General features: G+C 41.9%; 1 protein-coding gene across 1 annotated transcript in view; it reads right to left on the bottom strand.

The window, feature by feature from the left end:
* The window catches only part of PCSK2 (proprotein convertase subtilisin/kexin type 2), a 105,967-nt gene that overhangs the window by 81,129 nt on the left and 1,210 nt on the right, over window positions 1-23,628 (bottom strand). The window contains exon 2 of the mRNA XM_068405101.1: window positions 2,644-2,748. Coding sequence (XP_068261202.1) covers window positions 2,644-2,748 — 105 coding nt within the window. The remainder of the gene's footprint in view (window positions 1-2,643; window positions 2,749-23,628) is intronic.

Here is a 23,628-nt window from a genome sequence, read left to right as displayed (position 1 = left end):
ATGAAAATGATGCAGTAACCTGTTTGCATAGTGCTCCGCCATCTATCTCCCCAAACTCTTGAAAAACTGACACGGTTCCTCAAGGGACTTACTTGATTAAAGAACATTAATTAATTGAGTGAACATCTGGGCTGTTCTTCAACTAATAATTAAAATTAGCTAGGAATTGTAATCTCCTTAAAAGTGAAAAGTATACAGAACAACTGCAGCCCACTTTCTCACAAATTTGTGTAGGGCTAAGCAACTACAGCATTTCCCACAATGGCTACTGAGAGATTTGTAAGGCCCTGTGGTGGAAGTTTGCTTCCTGGCTAGCCTGACAACAGGAACATTTTATTCTTGGCTTCATGCATTAACATATTAACCATGACAGTGCTGACATTTGTTGCTAAGTAAAATTGAATATAAATGGTCTAGAAAGCTGCCATTAAATTTAGAAATTATTTTTGGAGTTTGAAATTAAGTACTGTCAACACAACTCATGTTTCCACTTACATGCAAATATGACAGGAATTTTAATAACTTCTCCATATAAAAGAAAGAAGGGAAATAAGAGTAATGATTTTAATTGCTCTCAGACTGTATCCCAAAAAGCAACCAACCTGTATGGTATCATAAGAGCTCAAGGATTATCCAATGGGACAGAGTAAGTAGGAGGGCTAGGTGAGAAAATGGCATGTTATATGTGGAAATGAAGTGTTGCTTCCATCCCCCAGCGTAACCCACGAGGTCAGGATACACCCAGGATCATACTTTTCCTCACATGGGAGATATTCTTGGTTATTTAAACGCAGGGCTTTATTCCCTGAGATCAAAGGAAGGAGCCAAGGATGGCCAAGCCATTGGTATGCAGCACCAGGAAGAAGTGGAGATGAACAGCAAAAATGAGATTTTATTGCATGTGACAGAAACCAACTAAGAGTCTAGAGACCGCAAATATCAGATGACTGCAAAAGAGAACCTCTCTGAACGAGAAGGTAGATTCATTTAAGCTGTTCTTAATTGCACTGCAGACATCTAGTCTAGAGGTATTCAGTGCAAGAGCCAGTCTGGAATTAGTATAGGAGTGCTCAGCCATGTAATACTGAGGCTGCAATGAGAATTGGTGGATTGATACAAATGTAAATATTTGTAAAATTTTCAGAGGCTTACAGAATTTCTTTTTTTCCGGTACAGAGTCACCTGCACAATGACTGTACTCAGTCACTAGTTTGCAATGTACTCGCTTAGTTGTACGGTTTTTCTGAAATGGCTTTTAGCAAGATCGGGGTGTTCAGGGAAATTAAAGACACCCCTCTCAGGACATATGCTTAGCATCCGCTAATTGTAGATCGTTTCTGAACGGTTTACTTTCTGATCTCTGCTGGGTAAACAAAACGAGGGAAGCCTGAGAATTTCTACTCAAGGTAGGTTGAATGGGGTCTCTTCCTTATAGCTCCTCACCTGTACCTAGTACCAGCCTTACAGAAGGGGGCCTGGAAGAGGTATCTTAGAGCACTGGAACACCAGCAGCAGCCCCAGGGAACCTGCCAGCACTCAGGTCTCAGCATCTCAGGGTGAAGTGACATGGACAGGCAGCACCTGGAACCTGTGTGGTTCACTCACACGGCTCCCAGCCACAGGAGCGACCAGCCATGTGCATCCCAGTTGGATCTGGGCCCAGAACCACTTGAAATTTCTGCAGAAGTAGGAAAATTAAGCTTGGAATTCATCCGACCTTGCTTGCTCTGGTGTCACAACAACAATTACGATCTTATTTAACTTATTTTTCTTTTCCTCCCACTCAGTTTTTCAGTTTTCATAGGTGTTCCAATACCATGTAATATCTGGCAATAAAATTTTGTCTGGAATGAAACTGTTCCCCCCTCTTTTTTGCTCACAGTGCAAAGAGTTTAAAGGCTACTGAAGGATTAAAAAAATAATATATTTGCTGTCATATCATCATTCCTCAGGCTTATCTACCTTCTTTGGGCAGTAAATACACTTTTTGTGCTACCTGGCCCCACTCTGGCCCAGTATTATACTGGTATAAAAACTCTGAAGAAAAGAAAAAAGAATTTGCTAGTGCCAGCTCGTAGCCTTCTGCAAAAGGGGCCTTTCCCTCCTGTCCGAGGGGTTTATGCTCCTGAAAACAGAGCACACTATGTGCAGACTGTGAACAAGAGCCTCTAAAAGAAATACTGAAGTTTGACAGCATACACTCTCTTAGCATCTGGGGTGTACACCATTCCCCGAGAAAAAGTCCCAGTGTGACTGCGGAGAAAATGCCACCGTTCACACCACAAGGTATTCTGGGATGGATGACCCACGGAGTAGCAGAATGCGTGGGGCAGGACGACTGTGGGATGTACCCTGGACAGCCCTCCCCACAGTACAGAGAGACTGCACTGACATGTCCTGGAGACTATGGCATCACTGAGTCCTACTGGAGAGAGGACAGATCTCAGAGAATTTAAGAGTATTTGTAGTAGTGAAATAGTAGCTGTTTGGGAGGTGTGTGCATATGGCAGTCACCAAGTTTGAAACAAGCATGGGGAAAAAAAGTAGTCATAACCACAGATTTGATTGTCACCCTAGTCTCACAAAAAATACTCTGTGTCACAAAGAAAACATGATAGGTGCACATAATGATGAAACTCTTACCCTGGAATCCTTTTCCAGATGAAGCTTGTGTTGAAGACTGCGTCTTCTCCTGGCCTTGGCAATGCCATTGTGATAAAAGAAGTATCCAGTATCTAAAAAAGGGAGCTGAGGAAGAGAGAGAGAAAAAAACATCATGGAGCTATTGGATACTAATAAGGATGACACAGAAAACTTTTACCTGTGAAGTGACTCAGGAATCTACAACAAGACTTGTGAAGAGTTAGACCAAAGGGCTGAAATCACTCGAGAATGTCACTTCTAAGTTACTTTTGAAAAAGCGTGCCCAGCAGCATTAAAGGTATTTGTTACAGGTTTACAACACGTAACTTCACTTGTATACACCTGGTACTATTTTCACCTTACGTTTAAGGTCAACAGTGCCAGTTTTTCTGAGGGCTTCCTAAATCACATCAGGATTATTTCCCATTTCTTGAAAAAAAACCAGAATAAAAGAACAAAATGAACTGCAAATGATTTGAAGCTACGACAAACCATCCTTCAGCAATAAGGCGTTACACAAGTGCTTTTCTGAGCCATTGTACTGCACTCCAGCTGATGCCATAAGCAGTAAGGAAGAAAGCAGAGTGATTTCCATGCTCTGAAAAATACGGTATTTGGAATTTCTTCTGAACACCAGGAAAGTGAACACAAGAAGAACGTTAAGAAAACAGACAGCTCACAGTGTCCAGGTGGGAACAGTCTTGCACAGCTTTGCCAACTAAGACATTTAAACAGCAAGCAAACACCTCCTGAGGGCTTTCCAGCCCCACCTAAGGCAGGTGCCAGGGAAGTAAGATGCACGTCCATTATTAAATGCATCTCTCTCCACAGGATTGGCAGAGAGTGACTGAAATAGACATTTAGCTTTGAGAAGGCTAAAAGACATGGTGTTCGGAGAACAGCATCCCACCTCCAATACTCAATTAGAAAGCTCCATTTTCTTCTCAAATGCTACAGCTTTCTTCCCATTCTGACTTAATAGGGAGAGTCTGGTTGAATGTTTAAATCTAAGCAAGCAACTGCATATTTTTAAGTTAAGCTTCTTTTTCTAAAAGTTGAAAAAAAAAAAAGGGCTCTTGTTGGGAAGTTATATGTTAATGCTGTGAACATTTCAACTTCAAAGGTTAGACTACCCTGCATGTAAAATAACTACTTAAAAGAGATATTCCAGAACAGCCTGACAGCCTTGTTCCTCTCCTTTTTATTATCTATACCTCATGATAACGTAAGCCTCTTAGCAACAGTTCAAAGTTCTTTACTGAAAAACTGAGACTGACATCTAGACAGAATATTCATTGTGAAAACCTGGCTTGAATAAGGGTAGCAGGATCTTGCTGCAATAAAACAGATTCTGTTCCTGTATACAGGTATATACGCTTCACAAATATAATTTTCCTTCTATGAAATTATCTCCTGTTTCATTAAATCTATCACTGTATCTGGTGTGGTCCTGCAAATATATTTTGGCATACATGTGGAGTGGTGTGGGAATGGAAGATCCACAGTGAATTCTGAAAGTTTAAAATTTGGCCACATTCCAAAAATGAGTATGTGGGCTGTTTTTTTTCCTACAAAGTCCTTTTTTATGTTAAATGAAACATTTAGTATCAATGAAATCAAAGCATTAAATTTTTGCTTTTAAAATTCCATTGTGCATGATACATAACACATAAACGCAAAGTAACTTTAAAAAAAAAAATCAAAGCATTCTGTTCTGATAAAAAGACCTCTTTTTAAACGTATATAAAAGGTTAAGAAGATTTCATCAAAATCATTATGGTCCCTTGGAGCCGATTTGCAGGGCTGACTGGAGAGCTTTTCTGGGCAAATAATGAGAATATTTTGCATCAGCTCCATACACATGTGCAGAAAAACAGCTCAGGCAGAAGGAGAAATGAGGCTATGAAAGCTCATGGCAGTGGCCACAGAAGTCTCCTATGCTTCAAATCCATCCTCAGAGCCACAGCTCTTAAACCTCAAATTCTGTCTGGGTTTAGGTCATTTTTTAAAAAGCAGATTTATGTTTTAAAAGTCTAAACCTGACATCTTTATCAAGTGGGTAATAAGGTATTTCCATAATCTAGAGTTTGGCCATAGATCTGACTGTCCAGGAAACAGCCCTTCCCCCGTGTCAGATACGTTATTCTATGCCTCAAAAATATGCAGGGAAAAAAATCTCAACAGCCAGAGCAGTTATAGCTTGAAATCCATCTCACTGTGCTAACCATTACCATCCATCGTAAGCTGTGGTCCAATTACCCCTCTAATTCTCTCAGTAAAATCAGGCTATTTTCCTTCTTTTTATCTCAGTATCAACCATTCAAATCAATTCCAGTCAAATATTGATCTTGATGTTCTTCCATTAAGGAAGATCCTCAGCAATTTTGAGGATATATGGAAACATAGAACATGTATTTACTATTCATTTTCTGTGCAGGGTTAGTTTCTAGTGCCACTTAGAATGAAGCAATATATTATATAGTAAAGTTTTAAAGCCTGTGTATTCCAGTCTGACCATAAGCAAAAGCAATTACAGTTAGTATAACAATGACCAGATTTATGGACAAAATAATGAACAAGTTTGACTGAGACTATTCCACTCTTTCCATGGATATCCCAGTAATCTTTGAGGAACTCTGATATTTTACAGTTCGCATGGCATTCACATTTGTTCAGTGAAACTGGGGGGGACAGACAGGAAGGCAGCTAAGTGAGGTGATACCTGAAATATGACACGATCAAACACCATGGATTGTGAATAATTCATAGCAGAAACCACACAATTTGCAGGAAGAATCTAAATTCTTCAGTAAATCCTTAAAATTAATGAAAGTACACCCAGGAGAAGCCAGATGCCAGCAAAGGGCCTGAAATGTTGCATGCTTTGATGAGGATTTTGCGTTAAGATCTGTGAATACCACAAGCAACCACTGAAGTGCTCCGGTTTTGATGGACTCCTGCTACTGAGTCAGTAACTCCTCAGCAGCGACCAAAGGGCAGGATGCAGGTAGCTCCCAGTAGGGTTTATATTCCCGCTATTAGCTTCTCCAGGAGGTCTACTCTGATTTGGAGCTAGAGCAAAACAGCAAATAGCAAAATGAACAGTGCATGTAATCAAGTGAAATGAAAACAAAAGGGCTCCTGTACATAAAAAAAACCTCCAAAGTGTCACCAGCAGTAGCTACTCTGTAATATTCTCATTGTAAAGCTGGAATCGTATTTGAGTAAAATTTCTATTTCAGCAGCAGCAGCAGGCTCTGTGTGTAACACGGAGGAATGCACTCAGGCTGGTGGCTCGGGTTCCTTCTGTAAGACAGAAGCAAAGCTTCCTGCCCTCGGAGGAAAATGAGCAATTATGTAAGATAACCAATTACTGGAAAGCACTTGAATATTGAAAAGAGGAAGATTATTTAGAGTTAGAAAAGGGTCTGCTATTGCCTTGATGTATAAATATGGTCCAATACAAAGCAGGACTCTGAGAATCTCGGGAATTACAGGCACTTTGTTACTTGCAATATTTGTATAAAATTACTGCTGAAAAACACATACAAGCAAAACCGGAATCACAAATACAACACATCAAGTAGAGCAAAATCTTATATATCCACCTGTATCCTCCTTTTCTTTAGATTTGCAGCCTCCTTGTTGTTATTAACAACACTATTTAACGTGAAGATGAAATCCTGTTTAAACTCCTTCCTGAAAAGGACATGGACCAGAAAATAACTTTTAAAAATTCAGTGTTCAACTAAATGGAGGAAAAAAGCTCTTTAAATGGAAGAGGCTTATCTAGAAAGCAAAGTGGCTAAGATGTACCGTTTGGTATAGAAAGAAGCAGGGAACACTTCGTATCGTGCATGGTTTTAGCACCAATACCTCTGACCCTAAGGTATCCTGGCTGTTCTCAGACTACCGCTCCAAAGAAGTCCAGGTGTAATTATTACTGAAATAAAAATAAGTAAGTTAAATTCATGGTTCCCAGCCTTTCTGCACTCTCCTCCTTATATCTGACAATCTTTTCCCAGCAAGAAAAGAGAGCAGGAGGTTTAGTCTGTGCTGCCCTCGATGCCACCCCTGGGAAGAAGGACTGCAAATAAGCAGCTACAATTCTTCCCTGCCAGGCACTGTGCTTCTGGGCTGTCATTCGCTGGTATTTAAAGGGAGAAGCAGGGAAAAAAAAGACACAGTCTACTGCTGAGTCCCCAACTACTGATATGCTCCAAGAAGGAAAAAACAGGTATAAGGCAGCCTGTTCCTCAAAGGCACCTGATCTAGGATAGAGCAGCACACACGGCTCCCTCAGAGCTGACGGCTCCCATCCCATTCTGTCTACTTGACAGAGAAAATCAAACTGCCCTTCTTTTACAGTCTTGCCTTGGACAATATACATGGTGGCACCATATGTAGTTTTGCCTGTACGAAAACAAAGGACATCAATATCCACTGCAAAGCGGTGCAGGGGTTTAAAGAAAAGAAGCCACAGAAAGACTAAATTCAGACACTGTTCCCCATTCTAAAACTGCAGCGCTGGGGCCACTCTTGGCAGGACTAACACTGAAAACAACCGTAAAAGCATCAGCATCATCTGACCAGAAGAGCCTATCTGTAGCAAAGGTATTATGAAGCTGAAATAAATGCTAAAATAAAAAAAAAAAAAACACAAAACGTTGAATAGAGCTGCCAGTGGCATCAGTACTTTACCTGGCTCTCAGTGAGATGTCCAGCATTCACAGCCTGTCACTAGTTTTAAGAGGTGACAAATACAACACAAAAATAAAGAGGACCCTCAGTTCCCAGGCTTATCTTTAACACTAAATTTTACTGACTCGCTTAAAGGCTTTATCTGTTCTACATACATCTCACAAGCAAACTAAGGTGCCCACAGAAACCTTAAGAACAGATCAGACGGACCCCTCCTATTTTCACAGGTCTGATCTCTGCCCAGTCTTCCCATGCAGCCTTTCCTGCTGTACCATGTAACGCAGCATCCCTACAGTACACTGCTAGCTTTTGTGCATCATTTCCAATGATTTCTCCCTGATACTGTAATATTCTAAAACCAGCTTACTTGAACCTATTGTTAAGGTTTCTCTCCCAAGTTACCAATGCAGAGAAAAAAATCATTTGAGCAAAATCATTTAAAAATACAAGCAAAGGATGATTTATAACAAGTCACCCCAGGGTCACCAAAATCAGCATAAATGGATCCGTCAGTGATCGAGATTCACAGAAAGCCCTCATCCAGCCAGGCTGACAAAGACCGCCCCCCCTCAGGGCTCCTTGCCTGCCTTAGCATGAGTATGTGGCCAGGCACACGGGGGTTTCAACAAACACTGGTGCTAAAGAAACCCTTTGTCTGCTCTGAGGAAAAAAAACAATACTCATTCCCCAAATTAAAAAAAAAAAAATTTAAAAAGTTGTGTGTTTTTTTTTTAAAGTATAACACAAAGCTTCTCTCCCCCCCAGAGCCCAAGCACATCTCCTGACTTTAAAAGGGGCCATAAATCTGCACAGGTGAGCTCTTTCATCCCATTACTGATCAGTAATTACACCAACAGAAAATACGACCTAAACCTGGCACAAGTAAATGTATTTTGAGCCTTCATGGGCCCCACAAGCCTCCCTCCTTCAGTTGCCATTACAGTTGAAGCACAACAAAGTGCCTCCCAGCAGAAATTAGAAACCTTTTAGAAACCTTTTCATCGCAGTTTTACCAAATGCGCTGAGGATGCTCATAAATATTCAATATGAATTTTTAAACTCTCATTTTCCCTCACCCCAATTAGCATTAGAAATCGTTTTACTTTTAAATACACAGATGGGAGCCAAGTCTGAAGTCAAAGGCACTCACTCACTATAGCGATGAGGGCCATGTAAGAGTAGAGCCAGCTAGAAACACAGGCAGCCCCAGGCATCAAAATAACACAGAACAAAGCACAAACAAGAAAGGATTAATTCAAATGTTGGTGGAGAAATGTGAAATAGCACAGAGAACTAAAGCTGTGCCAGAGCTTAACCAACATGAAATCCAGTCCGCTGTGTCCCCATGGCCCCAGGCAAGGATTTCACACTTTCTCATTAGTGTGCTATAATTACTCTGAAGGCTCAGCGTAAGGCTCTCAGATGGAGCTAGGGATCTGTACAAGCTCCAAACAGCCCTGAAGACTGGCACAGTCAGGTCCAGGTCTGAGTGTTATAACTCAGTCTTCCTGGCTCATTTCTCATTGCACCTGTGTCTTATTTAGCTGCCTCCACCAAAGCCTAATCTGCTTGTCTTGGCAAATCTGTCAGGTGGAGGTGTTAACCATAGCTTTAACACTCCTAAAACATAAATCTCATATTAAAACATCATCAGAAGATGATCCTTGTGAAATCAACTGATTAACATATAGTACAACATTTCTCCTACAAAATAATTCAGAAATGCCTCACTTAGAACTGTTTCATATGCATATCCAACCACCTTTTAAGGGAACCAGCAACAGGTGGTGGTAATAAGAAAAGACAAAGGAATCAGCAACAGGTGGTGGTAATAAGAAAGGACTGTGAATACTTGGTTGAGAGATCATTGATCTGTTTGTTCCTCCTTTTTTCCAGAAGTCAATAGAAATATTGTAATATGCATGGTAACAAGGCTACCTGTTACTGTTATTCAGGACATTGGCTATCCTGTAAGAACATGGCAACCTTGCTTTAAAAGTTCTACTAAGTCTTTCTCAAGCCAGCACAAGTAATTTCCAATGGTTTCTGAAAGGTTCCCTCACCCTCACAGTGAAATATCTTTTCCTCTAGAGACAGTGTAAAGTCTAATGTGACATCCAAAGACTTTGCAGAACATATGCCTTCGGATTTTATTTTATCCAAAAGGATAAAATAAAGCCTTTTGTCTAGTCCCTCTTGCATGCAGCAACCCCAAGGTTAAACAGTCTTCCCAACAGCTGGACACAAGGGTTTTAGTAAATACAAGGAAGTAAATGCAAGAAATGGAACCAGTTGTGGACTGCTATTATGCTTACATGTCCAGTGTGTCCTTATGGAATTCATCTGAGCTCCCCATACAATTCATGGCAAAAAAAAAAAAAAAAAAAGAGGCACTTTCAGAGCATGATTCATCTGACCTATTTTAGGTGGCCATGTTAAAATGAGCAGAGCTGAACCCCAGGAGCACCTTTTCTGCTCCAGAGACTATAAGAGGAGCACAGCTGTCCATATTCAGGTAAATAAATTCTGATGTTAAATGTCTAGTTCTCTTTTTCTCATCAGTTTTGCTCATACATTATCACACATAGTGCTTCCAAGCACTTACAAAACACTGCTCCATTGGTTTGGTTTCAAGTTTGCAATATTTGGAATTTGATTTCCAACTGAGTGAATCATAGAGGTTTCATGTTTTACTGTATTTGTATCACTGTTAAGTTTGTCACTGAAGAGCTTCATCCTGCAAGGACGTAACAGTCATATAAGTCATCAGCGACAAGACTGTGGATTTGCTGATAGTTTTATCAGTGAATTGGAGAAGCCATTTGAGGCTTTTAAGAGAGTTATTCTAGTTTATGTGAACGGATCTGTGCATTTTAGAGAGTTTTATCCGTTACTCCTCAGTAACCATAAAACCCATTATCAATTCTACCACATGCACTGTTGAAAGCAGGACACTTTCCAGATTTGGAGGAGAATGTTCTTGCTTATACACTAGGCACTTGCATTGGACTGTCTGGATTAATCCAGATCATCATTACGTGGAGTAGGTGATTGTTACTATTTGGCTGAGAGCCTGAAGTGAAGGCTTAGCAATCATCTTTCTGTCCTCTTACACAGATATTGAGGATCCTGCAAGAAGAGCACCTCAGCCAAGCCCTGGGCACCAGGAAGAATCCTGGAGCTCAGCATCCAGAAAAGTCACTGTGAGCATCTAACAGTTGGGCTGTCATTTTTAGCAGCAACAAATGGCCCCTGGGAAAACGAGACAGCTCCCTTCAATAATTCAGCTACGCAGCTCCATAACAACCACACACACAACAAAGAAACATACACATCATTTAGAATAATAAAGTAAATATGTTTCCATCAGAAGTTGAATCCATTAAATTTTCTTGAAACAGGTATCAGTAGCACAAAAAGATACTTGTCCACAATTTGGGAGAATTTTACTCATCCTGTTAAAAAAAAAAAACATACAAAAACCCCAGAAAAAGACAAACAGAAATTAGACTCCAGACATTCTTTAGGGGCACTTGCCCCTAGACTTAACTTTCCTAACTTGCTTATGCTAGTAGTGACTTCAAGGAATTCCTCCTGAACTGTGTAGTGTAAACGACATCCCAGCCAGAAAGCCGGTCAGTACTTGACCCAGTTAATTAACTGTAGTTCATTTAGCCTGTGACAGTCAATGCTTTAAGAATACAAGGAGATAAAAAGGATGGTACCCCAAAAGTGGTTTTGCCCGTTCTACATTTTATTACCAAAGGCAAACAAAACTCTTGCTGTAAGTGCCTGTCTCCTGCTTGGAGCAATGGGGCTCCTCTGGCTATCCTGCCACTCTTTCAAGGCTCTTCTGTGTTTTCAAAGCATCCCTCAAGGTGACACTATTCTGTGAAAGTTTTCACACCTCAAATAACCTTCTCTCCAAGATCATTATATCCAGGACTGTTTCATTTGCACTCTGCTGTAGGACAAAGCCAGGACTAAAACTCACAAGACATGAGTTTCAGCATCTTCAGAGATGCTGGGTAAACCCAGCGCCTAGGGATTCTCCTAGATCAGGAGAGTCTCAGGCAATTACAGCTGTAATATTCTTGTTTCAGTTGCCTTGCATGTAACATGGAATACTCTAATAAGTACTTGCTTACTTACTTATTGATAGGACTAATTTAATTAATGTTTGCAGAGTACTATAGACTGTGCTATAAAACTATAACTATAAAATGCCAAGTGCCATTGTCAACACAGATCAGGGGGTGTATCTACACATATAATATATATGTATGTAATCAGGTACCTCTTTAGCAACAGGTATTTGGTAAGTATTTGAATATGTTTAAATAATACATGATGGAAATTTCTTATTCTACATCTGCCTTAAGAAAAAGTCACATTACAAGAAATAGCTTGATTTAGTTATAGTCTGCAAATTGAAGTGACCACGGTTTATTTCCATCTACACTGGACCAATACTGCTGACAGCAATTAGCACTGCTAACAAAGACGCTTGGCCTCATTCCTGATCTACAACCCAGCTCTCCTGTTAAGCACATAACCAAACAGGTCGACTACTGTTGTCACACTGGAACCTGGTGTCACATCAGCTCTAAAAACACTGAGATAAAAGCCAGGAGATAAAGTTTGCTATTTTAAAAACAGCACTAAGATGTAGTATGCCCCAGCCAAAAATTACTGGTACTTGTATCTTGAGGATGGAGAGGGAGCAAGACATGGCTACTCACTGACATTTTCAGCAAAGCACTTCAGCATTATTTTTAAATCTACTTCCATGTAGCAAAGTGTGTAGGACATGAACATGTGTGCAAGCTCTCAGCTAATGTAGCACCTAAAAGCAACATCGTGAACTCAAGCTCTAATGAAGTAGTGCTATAAAAGCAGCTCAGACCAAAATGAGTTGGTTACTGACAAGAGCTACTCAAGAAAGCACAGAAAAGAGGAACTGCGCCAATGCAAAAATACTAGCCCTTACCAACACTTTAGGAAGATTTGTAGTTTTCTTTCTATTCAAAACCTTTACTCTCTTCTTTTTTTCTCCAGGTGTGTTTAATGCCAGGCTGCCAAGCAATAGCTGACTGACAGAAAGTGCTTCACAGGGAGGTTTCTGTTGTCAGACCACACTGCACAAGTCTTCCAGTTCCTAAAGCAGCAGTCAATTCCTGGAGAAAAATATGTGTTTTATGGGAGAGAAGCCGACGGGTAACAATTAGAAACAAAAGTGTGACACTAAAGTACAGGGAGGGCACACTGTTGCTTCTTTTTTCTTTAAACTTAAGATAGTAGGCTTGAGAAGAGCAGGGCAAGGAAGCCGTAAGAAAAATATTTTCAGTGGCGCCAAGGAAAAGAGAGTTTTGGGACACTGCTGTTTTCCGTATTTTTGTAAAGTTGCTTGACTCTGCTAAGAGAAAGTCACGGACATTAATCCCCACTATTACAAGATCAAGTCAGAGGCAAATTCTTCCATTACTTATGCCATCATGAACTGGAAAGCGCTCCTCTCGGCTCCAGTACATAACAGCACAATTGTCACTTTACAATAGAGACTAACTGCTCTGAGTGGGTTCAAGAGCTCTGTATTAAACAGAAGGAAAAGGATAACCCAAATCTGCCTTGATGCTAGCAATAATGATGAGAAAGGAAAGAAAATAGCACCATCACCTCTTGTGCCTCCTCCCAGGACCTACCTCATTGACCTTTCAGGCAGCTGTGAAATAAGTCTTTTTATTGTTTGTTCCTACCAATTAATAAATGACAGAAGCTTATTGCTGGCAGAAATTGTGGTCAATCCAGCGTGTGCTGATATGTTATCTTGCTTTTATTACATCAGTCAAGCAAGGCAAATGTAGGTTCTTAATTAATCAGTCAGCATGTGTATTGAGTTTGCTTGGCCAGGTTTTGGTAGCAGAGGGGCTACAGGGGTGGCTTCTGTGAGAAGCTGCTAGAAGCTTCCCCCATGTCTGACAGAGCCCGTGCCAGCTGGCTCCAAGATGGACCCAGTGCTGGCCAAGGCCAAGCCCATCAGAGACAGTGGTAGCACCTCTGTGATAACATAGTTAAGAAGGGGAAAAGTGTTGCTGTGCAACAGCAATTGCAGCCAGAGAGAGAGGAGTGAGAATATGTAAGAGAAAACTCTGCAGACACCAAGGTCAGTGAAGAAGGAGGGGGAGGAGGTGCTCCAGGTGCTGGAGCAGAGATTCCCCTCCAGCCTGTGGTGAAGACCGTGGTGAGGCAGGCCATCCCCCTGCAGCCCATGGAGGTCCACAGTGGAGAGTACATATCCACCTGCAGCCCATGGAAGACCCCACGCCAGAGTAGGTGGATGCCTGAAGGAGGCTGTGACCCTGTGGGAAGCCCACACTGGAGCAGGCTCCTGGCAGGACCTGTGTCCCCGTGGAGAAAGGAGCCCACGCTGGAGCGGGTTTGCTGGCAGGACTTGTGACCCTATGGGGGACCCACACTGGAGCAGTGTATTCCTGAAGGACTGTACCCTGTAGAAGGGACGCACACTGGAACAGTTCATGCAGAACTGCAGCCCGTGGAAAGGACTCACATTGGGGGAGTTCATGGAGGACTGTCTCCTGTGTGTCCCACACTGGAGCAGGGCAAGAGTACGAGGAGTCCTCCCACTCAGGAGGAAGGAGCGGCAGGATAATGTGTGATGAACCGACCACAACCCCCATTCCTCGTCCCCCTACGCCACTGGGGGGGAGGAGGTAGAGAAAATAGAGAGTGAAGTTAAGCCTGGGAAGAAGGGAGGGATGGGGGAAGGTGTTTTTAAGATTTGGCTTTATTTCTTCTTATCCTACTCTGATTTGATTGGTAATAAATTAAACTAATTTCCCCAAGTCAAACCTGTTTTGTCCGTGACAGTTAATTGGTGAGTGATGTCCCTGTCCTCATCTCGACCCACAAGCCTTTCATTCTATCTTCTCTCCCCTGTCCAGCTGAGGAGGGGAGTGACAGAGCAGCTTTGGTGGTCACCTGGCATCCAGCCAGCGTCAACCTACCACAGCATGTTTCAGCCTTTAGAGCCTGGAATAGTGGTTTCCCTACCAAGGTACACTATATTTTACATGAATAAAACATGTTCAAAGGGAAAAAAGGGGGATTTTACAGAATGAAATTGAGTGTTTTAACTCCCATCAGAAGAAAGAGGAAAAAAAAATCCACTTGCTGTTCTGTCTGGGTTTTACTCTGAACCATACCTGAATTGTAGGAGAAATTGAATGGTTTTACAGTTAAGAGAAGAATCACAGAATCACAGAATGTTAGGGATTGGAAGGGACCTCGAAAGATCATCTAGTCCAATCCCCCTGCCGGGGCAGGATTACCTAGACCATATCACACAGGAACGCGTCCAGGCGGGTTTTGAATGTCTCCAGAGAAGGAGACTCGAGAAAAGTAGTAGAGAAAAGAAAAGTACATTTGCCTGTGAAGTTTTGGGATTTAAATGGTAATGTAAAAATTAGTAGACTGAAACGCTCCAAAAACCAAAATTCAGTTGATGTTCTGATCCACAACTGTCATTCCACCAATGCTAACAACCCATTTTTCCAAACTGCAGATATGTTCAGGTTTTGATTTTTCACCCGAATTCAGAAGTGACAATTCTTCTTTACAATTGGTTCACAGTAACTTCTAAATCACTAAATTTAGTTGACACACATTTTTAAATTAATTGACACAGGGAAGCATAAGGTCCCTGTGGGACAATGGGAATCCACCAGTCATGGTTATAGCTAATTCACCATATCATTGCTGCAGCTAAAAGCCTTGAACAGAAGCTTCTGCTGCACTCGGTGTGGCACAGTACGTGACAAAAACAGTGCTCACCCATACAGCGGATTTCAGAATCACATCCCTGCGTTTCACTGGTGTTTCATGAAGAGTGAATAGGCAGACAAGAGGATCCTCTGTCATCGGGAGAGGGGAAGCTACATCCCCCCTCTTTTACTACCCATACAAGGAAGAGATACACCTGTTTGGCTCTGGCTTGATATCCAACACCTGTCTAGTAACAGTACCAGTTTCTCTGCTTAATAATAGTAATTAAATATATATTGTCAGGTTTCAGGTTTTCACAGTTTGGTTCTATACTCAAGAAGAAAGCAGCTCTGACATATTACCCTTTTACTCATCAGGTAAGGAAATAATCTAGTTCAGTCATGAGTATCTGGGACACACTTGCCAACTGATTTGATGTAAACACTGAGGTCACTCTTTCCATTTCCTTTCTGTGGACAGAGAAGAATGTAACATTTACACAGAAGTTTTGTTTGAGAAGGTAGGTTAATACATGACAAAGAACATTACATCCCAGTTCACTCCTTGAGTGAGTAAACTAGAGCTATCACTACCTAATTTATTTGTTTATAATCCCAGTGTATAAATGGTAAGACTGGGCTAGCTTGTAATTTCCTTTTTTAGGTCCAAGCTCCTGCTACTTGCTGAACATGGCCAGCATTCAGCTCAGTTAGACTTTTGAGCTACTGTCATAAATCCATGACCAAATTGGATTTCATGCTGGCTGATCAACTGTGTGTGGTGGCCACACAGAATTTCACACAACACCAAATTCAGCTCTCTCTGGGACAGCGCTCCCTGTCCCAAAGCACAGCCTAGAACCGCTGAGCTGAAATAAAATCTCCATTTCGGTAGAACAGGGTTAGCTTTTTCAAGGAACTTATGAGAGTTAAACATAGAGCTCACCTTGATTTACAACAAGAGCAACACATCAGACTGCTTCAGGTTACTTAGAGAAATCCTGTCTTTGACAAATAGACGAGCAGTTCGGCTTCCTCCCACCAGAGGCCAGTGATGGATGGAAGCTCTGGGCTGCTCACTGCAATATTCATAGCCACCATGCAGCCAGCATCCTGGAGAGACCTGACCCATTTAATTATTTTAAAAAGTTGAAACAAAAAAAAAGAAAAAACAAACAGAGTTTCTGATGACTAGGATAGCATTACAGGACAAAGGTAAATTTTAGATCCATTAACTACAGCACTGAGTTTGTAACTACAGCTCTCTCAGAAACTAGCCACCCATGCTACAGACTGGAACTGCGCAGGAGGGTTTCCCAGGTATAATTTTTTAATAAGAGTTGGCAGAATTTATCATTCATTTCAGCATTTTGGCTTGACTTCCAGTTCACAGAATTTTCCACGAGCACAGACTTACTAATTGAAAATATCTACCAAATAAATTCCGCATATGTTTCAGCAACTACATTGTAAGTACTTTATTGCAAGTATTTGAAACTTGAGTTGCATGGATTCATTTTAATTGGAATAATTCCATACATGGATGAGGGCAAGGGTCACATGCAAACTTCCACTTGGCTACACTGTAAAGCATTACCAGTACAACTATTCCATGAAGTCTGATGCTTTTCTTTTTCCTTTTTGTGGTTGGTTTGGTTTTCATTTTTTTTTTTAAATCAACAGGGCCTTACTGGTGAAAGCTCTAGTTTTATTGAAATTTCTGCTAATATTGTTCTGATGTGGAAAGAGTTAAAGATGTTAGCACTCCCTCACTGACGGTAACAACACTGCAACTGGGTTTGTTTTCCCATTTTAACTACATCAGTACAATTACAGCAGTAAGTGTTTTCTAAGAGTGGGTAGGGTGTTACATCTTGTCACCCGTCATATTTTGTGATAAGGATAGAAGGCTATCTTCCACCTTCACACAAAGGTTGGTTCCTCTAAGAGATAACATAAATTCAAGCACCAACGCACCTCAGTGCTTTTCTGAAGGAGCCAAGCCTAGCTGCACAGTCAGTCTCTGGGACCATTTGCCTGCTAATAAACAATTGCCAAGGACGCCACAGGTTCTCAGATGGACGTACTTCGAGCTGGGAGTGAACTGACAATTTTGGTCTAGAGTTTTAATCTGGATTTGAATTCCCAAGCTAGAAACAAAATGCTCTACCTCATTCGCAGTAACCTAAACCATCTGGGTCTGGTTGTAGGCATGGTAATAGGATCTGTCCATCTGGCCTGATACCAAAAAAGAAGCCTCCAAGACAGGGTACTGTTACAAAAATAGTTATCCTTTCGCTGCACAGCTCTGCAACCTCAGGTCTGGGGACAAATTCAACTTTGTTGTAATAGCAACGGATATCCATATTGCCTCTTAGAAATAGCTCTCAGACTGCTCTCAACACATAGAAAACTTACACAGAGGAATGAGAGTTTCAGACAGGGCCCCAGGCAAAGCCACAGCATACGGGATCCCAAAATTCAAACACGTACAGGCAATGAATATATCCATATGTTGAAAAGTCCAGAAATAGCCTGATAGTCATGTGCAAGAAAGCTATCTGGGCAGAAGGAAGGAGATCCCAGGCTGACAGCACGACGGTGATACCATACTAATGATCCTTATTTATCTAGTGCTGATATTAAAATAACACCTTTGACTATAAATCCCATAGCACAGGCTCAAAATAGCTAAGGAACTGGCAGACTTGAAGTAAAGGAAACAAAGCCGGAGATTTGCTTCCTGTATATTAATCCTGCCTCTCCTGGTGCAAATCCTGAACCTCAGTTGCATGGCACAGAAATCTCCACACACCATCGTGATTCTTTTACACAGAGGTGTACAAAGGAAAGAAACAACCTGGGAGTTACTTCTCTCAGTCACTACAGAAAATACTTTGAAGGGATTTCACAAAACTAGGAAAAGGAGCATCATTAGGGTTAGGAGACACAGTATATGGCAACAAGCTGTTTCCTGACACAAAATGTCAACAAAGAACTTGTGACTGCTCCACCAGTGGTTCCCACACCTCACAACTACTCTCTAAAGCAGAGGCTCTAGAAAACAAGTCAGGGGGCTGCTGGCAGCATCTGGTTTCCATGGTGCCACACCATCCTGAAACCGCAGGCCTGGGAGGCTGGCTCCAGTCTGCACTGGTGGCATGCAGGCAGCCTCTGGCAGACAGGAGCCTGGGTGAGCTGTGCCTGCTCCACCAGCTTTGGGAAGGTGGGGAATGGAGCAAGTGCCACCCCCCCAGCATCCATGCTGTTAGCACTGATGCTCCTCAGCTGCTTAAGCCCCTCAGACCTGGAGCTACTTCTTGGAGCGGAAAGCTGTCCCTGGTGCCTTCATACCACACCGCAACAAGCTTCCATCAGGCAGGCACTTGGGGCTAGACTGCAGGAGACAGGCAGTTCTGGTGTGCTGTGATCACAGCATCCTGGAAATGCTGTTCACTTCATATGTTTTCTATTTTTCTCCTCGACACTGGCAAAACTAAATATAATTCAAATGAAAACAAATAACTGCACATCCCCGGTTGAGCTGCATCATCAAAAAAAAACAAGTGAAAGAGGAATTACTCGCAGTGCGTTTCCTGGGTCTCTACCACATGTTCAATTTTGCCAATAAGTTCAAGCAATGTGGAATAAACAAAATTATAAACGCAGGCAGCTTTATAAATAGCCAGAATTTTGTATCTTTGTGTTTACTGAGCTGTAGCTCAGTAAACAAAACAAAACTTATCTGTAAAGGTAAGGTTTAATGTGTGTGTTTTGCCAAGAAACAGAACTACACCATGTATTCAAAACAGTAATAGAGCAATTACAGCAGGGATCTATAGCAGGGGAGTCTGACCTTCTTGTTTTATACTCAAATAATAAATACTATGAAAATCTGACAAGGTAATTATTTTATACCTCAAACAGAACACTCACCCTCAACAAGCAGTTGGTTTGAGCCTCTGGTAGAGAAGGAGCTCTATAGAAACTGGGTTAGGGATGTACTTCAGCCTGTGGTTTACATTCTTCTTATTGTTAATAGTTTAGAGCTTTCAGATGTGTGAGCACATTTAAGCAATGGGGGATTTTTTTTCATTCTGAGTTAGCCAGTTACAGTGTTTGCTCCTGGGGCTGTTTCTGCATCCAAGGCAAAATGCAAAATAAAATTAAAAAAGCCCAAATCAAAGCATAATTTAGAATGAAATACCTTATTTCCACATATGAGGCAAACTATACTGCTGCAGGAAATCTCTGATTTAATTCCACTAACATTTTGAGTGTAAATAGGAGCGAACAGGACTTCCCAGTCGGTGCCCAGTGATACACCTGGACCCATGACGAGCTGACGAGGATCCCTCCAAATGCACACGGCTCTTCTCTCTGCGTCTCCCTGATTACATTCTTCCAGGACTTTTCTGGAAAAGGGAGCTCTCCATCACCACCCAGCAGTGTGCCTTTCCACAGCAGGATCAAACTTTTCCTGCTAGTTAATTGCTTCTTACCCCTAATTTAAATACATCAGCTCAGACTCTCTTTTGGAAATGGAAGCATTTGCTGCTATGGTGAGATGACCTATTGAAATCTCAGTAGTTGCACAATTAGCATTTGCATGGAATTTACTTTTTCTTATCTTAATAACACAAAATTGCAACAGCAAAATCTAGGAAATTAAAGCTCTTGGTTTCCTCAAAAAATTTACATTGCACCTTCCATTTCTAAGAGGTTTTCCTGTTTCCATAATAAAGGATTACTTCTGCAAACAAACATCCTTTCCTCTAAACCAGCATAAAACACAAAGCTAATTAATTATTAAACACATTTTAGTGCACAGAAACACTGCAGTCTGAGGCTTGATCTTAAGTCCTTGGAGTCCAGCAGGCCCATGTGGGGAGGCCTGGGCTCTGCCTCCTGTTTCCACGGGATGCTCCATTGCTTCAGCATCTGTTTCCACACTGGAGCACATCTGCACACTCTGTGCTGCCCTCGCCCAGCCAGAACTAACGCTTTCATGAGCACTTGGGTTAGCAGCACGTGTGAAAGCAACACAGGCAAGTTCATCTGTAAGATATGGATCACCATATAACGTGCACAAATTGGCTGTTTAATATATATGCACACAGAGTCACCCAGGAGCCTGGCTAAGAATTCACCCTTCTTTCCTCTTTGCTCCATGCATAGGTATTCGGGGAAAAGGAACAAGAAACATATAGATGTGTGTAAACACACATACCTATAGACACACATATAGGCATACATTCGCAGCCAGCATTTTTTACACGCACAGACTCCCGTCCGACCATCACGGTGCATTCCGGGCATGCAGACGCATAACCTGGCACCTTAAATATTACACTAGGCAAACACCTCTTCTCCAGATTTAGGGGCTGATCTACGCAGGAAGGGATTTTCAGGGCTTTAGTGTGTGGACCCCAGGATGAAATTTCAGGATCCCTGGAGGAGATCCCTGCAAAGAACTCCCAAGGCTGCTAACCCATTATTCTGCCTCCTGGTTTGCCTTCCACACCACATCAACTCCCACCTCACAGGTTCCCAGCCTAGATGCAGAGAAGTGGGCTGCTGCAGCAAGAAATATAGCTTCTTCATCTGTTAAGCTTTGCTTTCGGTAAGTCTCTATTTATGCAATGTAAAAAAACCCCAAAGCTCTCAACATTTTATCCAGAAAATCCTGGCCAGCTCCAGAAGGCTTGGTCCTCAACCAGCAGCCTCCTAAGCAAAAATGGGATGCAGAAAAGTCACAGCTGTAAGAGGTACCTTGGGCTTTGCAAGATTTAGAGGGAGAGGTGATCAGGTGATACATCAAGGAAAAAAACAGACCAGCTTTAGGGCACATAAAATTCTCTACTGTTTGAAATCCATGTTTGGTTCTTATTTTAAAATCTGAAACCACTGAATGCGAATTGTTAAAACCCTTCACCTCAGTGCTACCAGAAGTGGAATACTTGGCTATGGTGGTGTTTTGTAGATTGTCTCAGTGCTGTTGATAAAATGAAAAGAGATGTTTAAACTCTGCTCTCCAATTAGGAGACCTTTCCAAATGCTTCTTCCAACTCCCCTTGTTAGAAATGAATTAAAACTGCACGGCAAGGTCAGAAAGCAGTTTTTTTCAGCCTGCATTAAGAAATGTATTCTGGGGGCAACCATGCCAGGAGGCAAAGAAAATGAAGAGGGGGAAAAAAAAAAAAAAAAGTTGTTCCTTTTGCAGTTCTCAAAATTTAACATGTAGCTATTAAGGGGGCATCCTCATGACTCCTAAATGCTTGAAGATAGTAAGGCTAACCACATTAAGAAAAGAACATACTTTATCACAGTATCTGTTTCACCAGGAATATATAGAATCAATTTTGGCAGGTACAAACAGTTTGAAAAATTGCAAACATCAAAAAAAAAACATATCAAAGCACACAATCGAAGTTGCAAAGAGGTCTGTATTCGGGATTAATTCAGGGAAGGTTAAAGAAAAATTCACCAGTGTTTTTGAGATTCTGTCTCATGTTAGGATCCTAGATCTAAACATAGGTACCTGTTTACATAAGTACCAAGCCCTTCTTAATCAATTCATCAAGCACTGAATTTAAAGTATACATTTTTGCCCATCTGAAGTCTTGTAGCAGTTTCAGAATGATGGTAGGAAGCATGGCCAAAGAATCAATTAGGAAGAGCATCGCAGAGTTCATAACATTAATCTTCAAGGCAATGCTTTCTCTTCTATTTCTGCAGAAATCTGCTGTTGAGTAAATGCAATATGCACTTGCTCAGAGATTGTTATTAGGAAAAAAAACATATGCACTAAAAATACATAGTTTAAAAATCAGCTCCCATAAAGTCATGTTAAAAGAGGTCTGTGATACACAGCACGCATAAAAGAAATCTCTCTCATACACGTCTTAAATCCACACACAGGAAAAAGCTGAATCTGCCCTTGTGCTCCTACTTGTAAAGTACCTGCACTGAAATAAAGGTGATTATTTTCAGACAACGGCACTTCTCCAATATGGGTAAAGGTAACTGGATTTGGTTTAAGTAAATAACTCATTATATTGTCCAAACAGTATGTGTGGCTGAAGCATGCAAAGATCACTTCTCCTTGTGGTATAATTCAGGGTTTTTCCAGTATTTTTCAAATATTTCATTAGCCAGCATATCTACACGTGGTACTTTCCCCCGAGAGCTTACCACAAACAGCTCTGTTTCCACACACACACATGGCCATGTTCAACTTTCTGCACTGTTGTTATCGCCATGAAAGCTGAGTCTGCAGACTGTGAGTGGAGATGCTAGACAAGCCTGATAATAGCAAAACAGATTAGGAGACTCTTCAGTTCAGCAATGCTGAAGAGACACTGGAGTAGATGGCACAAGCTTTTATTAACGCCTATTGCCACCCAAGCCCCGTTACCAATTTCCCCTGCAGAACGCAGACTGCAATCAGCCTCTCATGGATTATCTTCCGACACAGCTAAGTGCCAAACCCTATGAGCTTTTCCTATTCCCTAAAGTTACTGCCTTGCAGATAGTAGGGTACTATTTTCTCTTGTGTTTGAGGAGGAGGGGTGGGAGCCTCTAGCCTTTCAGGGACCGGAATGATGTAACCTAGAAACCCCTTGGGACAGCATGTGCTCAGTACAGGAGCCACCGCCACCACCTGCCCCGCCACGCACATCACGCCACGGCTCTGCTAGGCTTCGTTCCTAGAGACAGCCGCGTCCACAGGCACCAGCCCCCCTGCCGCATGTACCGGAAAGCAGGTACTCTCCTCTGGCACACCCGAGGGACTTCCCTCCATCTCTCTACTGAGATGAGCTACAAGATTGACTTCCATGAAGAATCTGTATGTCTCCTAATGTGCCCAAGGCACCCCGGGAAGAGGCATAGTGGAGGGGAGAGGATTATAACAGCCCGCACACTGCACTTCTTCATCCTACAAAATCCCCTCTCTCCCTATCTCTTCTTCGCGTGGGTCACAGGACCATGTGAAAGCATCTAGCAAAAGGAATAAGAAATGCAGCTCTGCACAAAGATACCCTTCCCTGCCCCTGAGGCCTTATCAGTCAGATATCCCCAGGATAGGAGGAAGGGAGTACAAACAGGAGGGGAATATAAAGGGAAAACTGTTGACCAAAGAGCTGTATCTAAGAAGTTTCATGTAACAAGACCTAATCCCTGCAATGGATCCTCTCCCAAGGGCATCAGCAGCCCAGCTCTATTGTTATCAGGACAAGACTGTGAGCCCAAAACAAAAGCATCTTATCAGCATCAGAAGTTGGCTGTGGTCAAAGCAACAACGATCTTGTCCTCATTTCTCTAACGAGCCCCCACTGGAGTTGAGACAAGGCAGCCCGAGGGAGGTAGTCTCACTTCATATGCTTTTTAAATTGTTTTTTGGGGTTTTTTTGTTAAATCAAGGTCTTAAGCTATTTCACTCATCCTAGTTCAGGGTACCATTCTCATTCATTTCCTTGGAAGCAGGATCAGGTTCTCATTA

The sequence above is a fragment of the Nyctibius grandis genome, chromosome 1, assembly GCF_013368605.1.
Source record: "Nyctibius grandis isolate bNycGra1 chromosome 1, bNycGra1.pri, whole genome shotgun sequence".
In the NCBI taxonomy this organism is placed as follows: Eukaryota; Metazoa; Chordata; class Aves; order Nyctibiiformes; family Nyctibiidae; genus Nyctibius; species Nyctibius grandis.
This window is presented reverse-complemented; position numbering and strand designations above follow the sequence as displayed.